The 10,570-nt window shown below is 40.6% G+C and overlaps 1 protein-coding gene across 1 annotated transcript; it reads right to left on the bottom strand.

Annotated features, from left to right (window-relative positions):
- Positions 1–1,393: 1,393 nt before the first annotated feature.
- Positions 1,394–7,277, bottom strand: LOC118938121 (uncharacterized). Its single transcript, XM_090194698.1, has 2 exons — positions 6,670–7,277; positions 1,394–3,204 (listed from the first exon to the last, which is right to left on the bottom strand). The coding sequence occupies exons 1-2, from the start codon at positions 7,037–7,039 to the stop codon at positions 2,468–2,470; spliced, it is 1,107 nt and encodes a 368-aa protein (XP_090050824.1). The 5' UTR covers positions 7,040–7,277; the 3' UTR covers positions 1,394–2,467.
- Positions 7,278–10,570: the final 3,293 nt, after the last annotated feature.

Here is a 10,570-nt window from a genome sequence, read left to right on the forward strand (position 1 = left end):
ATAGCAGAGAAGGTAGATCTATCTGGTCTATCATAACATAGTAGAGAAGGTAGATCTAGCTGGTCTCGCATAAAATTATAAAGACAGTCAATCTAGCTTGTCTGTCAAAATATAGTGCAGACAGTAGATCTAGCAGGTCTGTCATAATGTAATAGAGACATTAGATCTAGCTGGTCTTTGATACTATAGAACGCACAGTAGATCTAGCTGGTCTGTCATAAATTAGTAGAGACAGTATATCTAGCTGGTCTGTCATAATATAATAGAGACAGTAGTTCTAGCTGGTTTTTCACATTATAGTAGAGAATGTAGATCTAGCTGGTCTGTTATAATACAATAGAGACAGTAGATCTAGCTGGTCTGCCATACTATAGTAGAGTCAGTAGATCTAGCAGGTCTGTCATAATATAATAGATACAGTAGATCTAGCTGGTCTGTCATAATATAGTAGAGACAGTAGATCTATCTGGTCTGTCATAATATAATAGAGACAGTAGATCTAGCTGGTCTGTCATAATTTAATAGATACAGTAGATCTAGCTGGTCTGTCATAATATAGAGGAGACAGTAGATCTAGCTGGTCTGTCATAATATAGTAGAGACACTTGATCTAGCTGGTCTGTCATAATATAATAGAGACAGTAGATCTAGCTGGTCTGTCATAATATAGAAGAGATAGTAGATCTAGGTGGTCTTTCATAATATAGTAGAGAAAGTAGATCTAGCTGGTCTCGCATAATATAATAAAGACAGTATAACTAGCTCGTCTGTCAAAATATAGTAGAGGCAGTAGATCTAGCTGGTCTGTGACAGAACCCAGTCACCCTGGCCCCTCCCCCCTACAGACCGCACCAATCCCCACTGTGATCAATTCAGTGTCAAGACGGCTCTAGGTCGCCTGCAACCGACTAATGATAGGTGTCTGAGTCGACTGACTCTCAGATAATCTTCCACTGCCTCGGCCCTGTTTACACCTACAAGGTGCCCCCCTCACACAGGAAAACACACTCAGAGCCTACTGACTGGGCCCTGTTTACACCTCCAAGGTTCCCCCTCACACAGGAAAACACACTCAGAGCCTACTGCCTCGGCCCTGTTTACGAGGCTTTTATAAAAACTACACTTAGCGTGTTTCGATCACCTCTTTTTATTTAAACTAGGTTTGAGATGTGGTATCCACAGCCTCGCTGCCTCTCAGATCAAAGGTGCTCCAGGTGCTCCATCTGCGCCGTTCCCAAAGTGTGGTGTCCCTGAGATCTCAAGTTAGAGGGATCCCTGGTGTACCATTTACCCAGGTCGTCAGGAGCGGTCACCAAATGAAGATTAACATCCCCAAATGTGGTTAAGTTCTTTAATATCAAATGAGGAAACAAACTTATCACGCAAGTCAGAGTTTTTCTTAAGCTAAATCTTTATTCACTTAAGGGAGCAAGTCAATACAACGCATACATAAAGTGAATCAATTGAATGCTCTACGATAATGATTGCTGGTCGATGAATCACCCCCAGACTACTCATTGAGAGCCCCGAGACAAAAGTACAAAGGTCTTTTATAGCCAAGATACACCCCTTTCAATCTACATGACGAACAGCAGATGTATAGATGGGTCACAAGGTTAAGATTCGTATGAAAGATACTTATAATTCACAGCAGACAATATCTGCTGTAAAAACAGTACTCTGTGTGGAGACCAGGGTCTGGCCCTGGGGTAATCTCTCCCTGGTACCATAGAGAACAGAAACATTAACTCATGCTCTGGAATGCGGCCTCTTTAGGTTTTATCACACAAAAGACATTGTAAATCTCCTGTCAGTGTTATCTCCCAGAGGCCCATCCTCAGTAGAACACACAGACACAATAGTTCTAAGAACCCTCTATTCTGTTGCATAACACAACCATTTGATACAATAAAAGTACAATAACATAATCTTGCAGTTTTGCTCTCAGTGTCCACTGAAAGTTGACTAGTAACAACAACTGGGACCTAAAAGACACCCACCATGAGACCCACTAAATCTGCCCAAGAAGAGGCAAACAAAAGAAAAACCCACAACAAACTTAAAGACAGGACGCAAACCAAAAAGGTGTTGACTCTCCACATCTATCAAGACAACTGGAGCACTGGGCCAGACACACTTAAATAGAACCTGGACCAGCTCGGGTGAAACACCTTCCTACTAATGAGATGGACAAGCCAGCACAGGTGTAACACATACTGACTAACGAGGTGACACCAATCAATCTCTTCCATTTCAGAGCCTGGATTTTTCCCCTGAGGCTAATATCCAAATTATGTTGAAATCAATTGATAAGGGGGTAAACGTTTAGGCTTCTACATTGAGACTATTAAAATAACCCTAAAACAATGTTAAAATATTCTACATTGTGACATTAATTCGTTGAAATCATGAAACAACTACTTCATGTATGTATTTTCTAATATTTGATCAGAGATCATTTATCAGATTATCTCTGGTCACAGCTATGAGATTTCAATCCTGTGTGTGTTCTCTGGTGAAGAGTCAGAGAGCCAGATGAAGCAAATCTCTTCCCACATTGACCACAGCTATAAGGTTTCTCTCCTGTGTGTTTTCTCTGGTGCACTGTCAGCTCTCCAGATTGACCAAAACCCTTCCCACATTGATTACAGCTATAAGGTTTCTCTCCTGTGTGTGTTCTCTGGTGTTGAGTCAGGTGGACAGATCGAATAAAACCCTTCCCACATTGATTACAGCTATAAGGTTTCTCTCCTGTGTGTATTCTCTGGTGTTGAGTCAGAGAGCCAGATGTAGTAAAACACGTCCCACATTGACCACAGCTATAAGGTTTCTCTCCTGTGTGTATTCTCTGGTGTTCAGTCAGAGAGCTAGATGAAGAAAAACTCTTCCTACATTGACCACAGCTAAAAGGTTTCTCTCCTGTGTGTGTTCTATGGTGTACAGTCAGAGTGCTAGATGTACTGAAACTCTTCCCACATTGACCACAGCTATAAGGTTTCTCTCCTGTGTGTGTTCTCTGATGAATTTTAATGCCTGATGAAGTGAATCTCTTCCCACAGTCAGAGCAGCAGTGAGTTCTCTTCCCTGTGGGTCTCTGTGGGTGTTTATTGAGGTGTTCTGATCTGGAGAGACTATTCTCTGCCTCTTCAGCATCATGAGGTTGTTGAGGCTCCCCAGAGGATCCACGATAGTCCCATATCTCTCCTGTGTGAACAACAAAGTCAGACAGATGATTAAAGGCCCACAACAGCGGTAATCCAGTATAAAAGGTGATGCCAACAGCATAGCCATGATGTTGTACAACAATTGACATCTGTAATGAATGTTAAAATTATTTGACAATTGTCTTAAAACGAGCAAGAATAGTCATATTTTGTCTTGTTTTCATATTAGAAGTAACATCCATGATTGTAGGCTAAAATTGCAGCACGAGGGCAATGTGACTGCAGAAACTCCTCCCTGCTAATGAGGAAACCGATAGTTATGGATGTATTATATCTGCCTGGAGCAAAAATGGTGAGCAAAGATTTTAGTTTTTCACAATGTATTCTGAATATGAATGGGGGAAAACTCAGGGGAGTAACCTCCATTTCCAGGTTGCTAATGAGTCATTTTCACACTGCTTTGGATGTTAATTGTAAGGCTCGATTGAATGTCCTGTTTAATATAATGTTTGCTACAGTATTATGAACTATGTGTAATTATTGAAGAACCGCGTTAATGACAGTATCCATTTGGGTGTCAAGAAAGTAAAGATTCTATTTTTTATTTCACCTTTATTTAAACAGGTAGGCTAGTTGAGAACAAGTTCTCATTTACAACTGCGACCTGGCCAAGATAAAGCATAGCAGTGTGACAAAAAAACAACAGAGTTACACGTGGAATAAACAAACATGCAGTCAATAACACAATAGAAAAATCTATATACAGTGTGTGCAAATGGAGTAAGGAGGTAAGGCAATAAATAGGCCACAGTAGAGAAGTAATTACAATTTAGCAAATTATCACTGGAGTGATACATGTGCAGATGATGATGTGCAAGTAGAAATACTGGTGTGCAAAAAAGTAAATAAAAACATGGGGACGTGGTAGGCAGTTGGATGGGCTATTTACAGATGGGCTATGTACAGCTGCAGCGATTGGTAAGCTGCTCAGATAGCTGATGCTTAAAGTTAGTGAGGGAGATGTAAGTCTCCAACTTCAGCGATTTTTGCAATTCGTTCCAGTCTTTGGCAGCAGAGAACTGGAAGGAAAGGCGGCCAAAGAGGTGTTGGCTTTGGGGATGACCAGTGAGATATACCTCCTGGAGCACGTACTATGGGTGGGTGTTGCTATGGTGACCAGTGAGCAGAGTTAAGGGGGAGCTTTCCCTAGCAAAGACTTATAGATGACCTGGAGCCAGTGGGTTTGGTGACGAATATGTAGCGAGGGCCAGCCATTATAAGTCAGAACCGTCCAGAGTAGTGATGCTAGTCAGGCGGGCGGGTGCGGGCAGCGATCGGTTAAAGAGCATGCATTTAGTTTTACTTGTGTTTAAGAGCAGTTGGAGGCCACAGAAGGAGTGTTGTATGGCATTGAAGCTTGTTTGGAGGTTTGTTAACTCTTGGATCTACCCATCCCGGATCCGGGAGAATTGTCATCAACTGACACTAAGTAGCATAACGCAACGGACAAAAAATCTTACTAGAAAATATTCATATTCATGAAATCACAAGTGAAATATATTCAAACACAGCTTAGCCTTTTGTTAATCACCCTGTCATCTCAGATTTTGAAAATATGCTTTACAGCCAGCAAGACAAGCATTTGTGTAAGTTTATCGATAGCCTAGCATAGCATTATGCCTAGTTAGCAGCAGGCAACCTGGTCACGAAAATCAGAAAAGCAATCAAATTAAATCGTTTACCTTTGATGAGCTTTGGATGTTTTCACTCACGAAACTCCCAGTTAGATAGCAAATGTTATTTTTTTCCAAAAATATTATTTTTGTAGCCGAAATAACTCTGTTAGTTCTTCACGTTTGGCTGAGAATTCGACCAGAAATTGCGGTGATGACTTCACCGAAAAATATTCCAAATTAGCTCCATAATAGCAACAGGAACATGGCAAACGTTGTTTATAATCAATCCTCAAGTTGTTTTTCAAATATCTATTCGATAATATATCAACCGGGACTGGTGGCTTCTTAGTAGGAAAGAGAGAAACAATGGCCGCATTTGTCTTTTACGCACAAAAACACTCTGAGACCTACTGTAGGACCCATAACTTCACTAACAATAACATAGACCTACTGTAGGCCCCATAACTTCACATAACAACAACATAGAACTAGGACTATAAATCATTTAATATTTCAGGTGAAACATGGAAACTAAAATGTCTTTGTCATGACATTTCATAACCTGATCACCAGATAATTTTGTCAATAATCCCACTAAGCTACTCTGTAATGTGTTGTCATTCTAAATGTCCTGAATAAAAGAAAATAGCTCTGTGTGTTGTTCAATAGCCTATCCATCAAGGAACAGTTCTCTACACATTATGAGCTAAGTATCTCTGTGTCCAAACAGACTAACGAGATCCTACTGTAAATCAAGCAGACAATAACACATTATAAACACCAATTTGTTAGGGATGTTAGATCCAACATGGAGCACGGCATAACTGTCTTTACCAGAGTAATGAATGAAGAAGCACTTTGGTTGTTGTTGCATGTCGTGATGTTTGTCATTTGACTGGAATTCAGAAAATTATTTCCTGGATCAGCTGATGATAGTTGAACATGTGACTGTAACTAAACAGCTACAGTATTAAGAATGATGTGTAATTATTGAAGAACCGCGTAAGTGACAGTATTGATTTGGGTGTTAATAAAGTTATTTGGGTCAATAAAGTTAAGGTGACTCTTGGTTAGAACCACTGGATTTTGCCAACTCAAATGATTTATAATTTCTGTGCCCATAAACTGTTTTCCCAGCGTAACATAAGGAGCCACTAAATTATACATAGTTCATAGAGATACTAAATGTTACGTAGGTAGAGTGCATTTCAGAGATCTGACTCCCAAAATATGTACTAACAGGACAATAACCTAAACCACAAGGCCAAATCTACACTGGAGGAGCTTACCAAGATGACATTGAATGTTCCTGGGTGGCCTAGTTACAGTTTGGACTTAAATCGTATTGAAAGTCTCTGGTAAGACTTGAAAATGGCTTTCTAGATCAAAAACCGACTTGACAGAACAGGAAGGATTTTAAAAAGAATAATGAATTTCACATGAAGATCAGTCGCCTATTGGATGACATCACGACTTCCCATCAAGCCAACTCCTTAAATACCTTACTATGACATCACTCACTCCTTCTAGTTTCCAGTTGTCTAAAAAAACACTATTTTGCTCAAAACATTTATTTTGTTTCCCTTTAGTGTGTTTATACTTTAGTGTATTTGTATATCACTTTTCAATAGGAAAAGTTAAAAATCACTGGAGGACGTCATGAACAATTCATACAATACAAAAACATATTCAAGAGTAGAACGCCCTTTTAAAATTCACACATTAGTTCAACAACTGCAGAGTTTGTGTCCCTGTTTTATAAGATAGTACTCACTGTATTTACTGGTGTTAATCAGATCAATGTCCCTGTTTTATAAGATAGTACTCACTGTATTTACTGGTGTTAATCAGTTCTCCAGTCTTCTCTTCTTCGTCCTCCTCTAATGTGACAGTAATCTCCCCCTCTTCGTCCTTCCTTAAAAAAACGTCTTCATCTTCTTTCACTGTCACAGTAACCTCCTTCTCTCCAAAACCTGCATCCTCCTCTTCTTTTACTGTAACATCCTCCTCCTCCTCTTTCACTCTGAACGCGTCTTCCTCGTCTTTCACTGAAACGTCTTCCTCCACCTCTTTCACAGTAACAGCCTCACCCTCTACTTGTTCTTGTATTGTAACAGCCTCCTCTTTGACGAGAGCTTCTTTCTCCGTCCAGCAGATCTTCTCTTCTTTATCAGGAGGAGAGTAGCTTAGTGAACTCATGGTCGGGGGTAACAGCTAGTTAGCATTAGCGATTAGACTAGTGCTAACTTGACCAGACAGCTAATTGACTTACAACGTAAATATTACATTAAATGAGGTAACTAGTTGTTTACACATAAGTATGTTTAAATCATAGTGTTAAATAAACCAGTAAATTGTCTAAAGAGCTTGAATGTTCCGACTTTGTTGTCCAGCGAGCTACCGAGGTGGCTGCAGTTGTTGAAGAAGCGTTCCGTCCACTAGATTATACGTCACAGTAGAAACATCGCCTGAAAGTCACATATCGCCATCTGCTGTCTGGAGGGAGGAAACGCAGTTGAGGAGGGAAAACTTTTTTTCTTCTTCATTGAATTATATTATAAAGCAGTTTAGATAAACGTTTTTTTCCTCTCCATTAAATAAGAATATTATATCAACACGTACAAAGAGCAACAAGTGTTGTTTGATTAGTTCAGGTTTATTATGAGATTCTAAAACAAACTCTACATCAACTCCACATCTATATTTCTGATTCAGTCAAATAACTAGATTTCAAAAAAAGCACCTAGTTATTGATACCCTTGATAAAGATGAGCAAAAATTACTGTATGAAATAAATAAATAAACTTTACCCACTACCAGGATATTTTAGCCCAAAACCTGGATACCTCTCTGCTAGGAGGCTGAAACTTGGCCATAAGTGGATCTTCCAGCAAGACACATCATCATCCACAAAGAGATGGTTACTTGGGCACAAAATCAACATTTTCCATGGCCATCTCAGTCTTCGGACTTGAACTCCCTTGAACATCTGTGGTTTGAATTGAACAGGGCAGTCCATAAGCGCAGACTAAATAAATCAAAGACCTGGAGAGATTCTGTATGGAGGAATGGTCTAAGATCCCACCCAATGTGTTCTCTAATCTCATAAAACATTTTAATGTCATTATCTTTTTCAATTGTATCAGTATAAAATAATATAATTTCCCTTTTATTGTTGGTGTAACAATACATCATGTAGATGTATATAATGAACAGACTAGGTCTATACTGCTCCTACATGGTGTAACAATACATAGATGTATATAATGAACAGACTAGGTCTATACTGCTCCTACATGGTTTAACATCATGTAGAGGTATGCTACCGTTCAAAAGTTTGAGGTCACTTAGAAATGTTCTTGTTTTTGAAAGAAAATCATATTTTTTCATGTATCGTTTATAAAAACCTGTTTTTGCTTTTTCATTATGGGGTATTGTGGTGTCATTTTGGGGTATTGTGATGTCATTATGGGGGTATTGTGATGTCATTATGGGGTATTGTGATGTCATTATTGGGTATTGTGTGTACATTGATGAGGGGAAAAATTATTTAATCCATGTCAGAATAAGGCTGTAAAGTAACAAAATGTGGAAAAAGTTAAAGGGTCTGAATACTTTCCGAATGCACGGTATATATAGGGGCAGTACTTAGTGACATCACTTCCTGAAACAGGAGGTACAAATATATAACATAGGTTCAAAATATCAACATTCAAGGTATCAAAATATATGTGACCACGCTGAAAGTGGAAACGCCAGCCCAGCCACAATCCTAGAGGTTCACTGATGATCAACCTCCTCCTTCACATCTGACTCCTAATTATCAACCTCTTCCTTCACATCTGACTCCTGATGATCAACCTCCTCCTTCACATCTGACTCCTGGTCATCAACCTCCTCCTTCACATCTGACTCTTGATGATCAACCTCCTCCTTCACATCTGACTCCTGATGATCAACCTCCTCCATCACATCTGACTCCTGATGACCAACCTCCTCCTTCACATCTGACTCCTGTTGATCAACCTCCTCCTTCACATCTGACCCCAGTGATCAATCCAGAGCGTCTTCTTTCTTGGGGGGGAATCCCGATGGATGACGTCATCCAATAGGCCGTCATCACCACCACCGCCCACAAGTTAATTGTCATTCAGGTTATCAATGGGAAGAGCATCAGCAATATGTCCTGTCTGGTAACTTGTCTCATTTAATGGATTTCAATTGGCAGGTGCACAGGGAGAAACCCCATTAATACACTTTTGGAAGTCTTTAACTGTATCAAAGTCTGTGGCCTGTGATGTTGGGATAAATGATAGTCCCTTATTATACAAGAGACTAAATTCAAAAATTCTACAGCACAACGGCAGAGTCATGTCTTAAGTGTAAAACTAACAATGACTCAATAATCCTTCTGGGAATGTTATGACGTCATAAAGTTATGGGAGGAGTTAGAAAGTTGGCTGTCAGAAGTACAGTTATACAATGTAAAATTACTTTTGATCCGTCTGTCTATATATTTCAAGACATGGCATATGAGGATGCAGTGAGATACCCGATGGTTAGATGATACTTTTCTAATCTTAAATATTATACTTAAAACCTGGAAATCAACCAATCCTCTGTTGTTAATTCAATAGAAAGGTAAAATGCTTTATTATCTAAAAGTTGAAAGTGAGTGTGCAACGGAGAGAAAAAAAAATGGTGCTGATGCGGGTGCTGGAGACGGGTGTGTGTTCTAGTGGGTCTGGGCAGGTGTGATGGAGTTAATGGAGATGGAGGTGTGTTCTAGTGGGTCTGGGCAGGTGTGATGTAGTTCATGAAGATGGGGGTGTGTTCTAGTGGGTCTGGGCAGGTGTGATGTAGTTAATGGAGATGGAGGTGTGTTCTAGTGGGTCTGGGCAGGTGTGATGTAGTTAATGGAGATGGAGGTGTGTTCTAGTGGGTCTGGGCAGGTGTGATGGAGTTCATGAAGATGGGGGTGTGTTCGAGTGGGTCTGGGCACGTTTGATGGAGTTAATGGAGATGGGGGTGTGTTCTAGTGGGTCTGGGCACGTTTGATGTAGTTAATGGAGATGGAGGTGTGTTCTAGTGGGTCTGGGCAGGTGTGATGTAGTTAATGGAGACAGGTGTGTGTTCTAGTGGGTCTGGGCAGGTTTGATGTAGTTAATGGAGATGTGGGTGTGTTCTAGTGGGTCTGGGCAGGTGTGATGTCGTTAATGGAGACACGTGTGTGTTCTAGTGGGTCTGGGCAGGTTTGATGTAGTTAATGGAGATGTGGGTGTGTTCTAGTGGGTCTGGGCAGGTGTGATGTAGTTAATGGAGATGGGGGTGTGTTCTAGTGGGTCTGGGCACGTTTGATGGAGTTAATGGAGATGGGGGTGTGTTCGAGTGGGTCTGGGCAGGTGTGATGTAGTTAATGGAGATGGAGGTGTGTTCTAGTGGGTCTGGGCAGGTGTGATGTAGTTAATGGAGATGGAGGTGTGTTCTAGTGGGTCTGGGCAAGTGTGATGTTGTTAATGGAGATGGAGGTGTGTTCTAGTGGGTCTGGGCAGGTTTGATGGAGTTCATGGAGATGGGGGTGTGTTCTAGTGGGTCTGGGCAGGTTTGATGTAGATAATGGAGACGGGTGTGTGTTCTAGTGGGTCTGGGCAGGTTTGATGTAGTTAATGGAGATGGGGGTGTGTTCTAGTGGGTCTGGGCAGGTTTGATGTAGATAATGGAGACGGGTGT

The sequence above is a fragment of the Oncorhynchus mykiss genome, chromosome 13, assembly GCF_057628025.1.
Source record: "Oncorhynchus mykiss isolate SJ-2025 chromosome 13, ASM5762802v1, whole genome shotgun sequence".
Classification (NCBI taxonomy): Eukaryota; Metazoa; Chordata; class Actinopteri; order Salmoniformes; family Salmonidae; genus Oncorhynchus; species Oncorhynchus mykiss.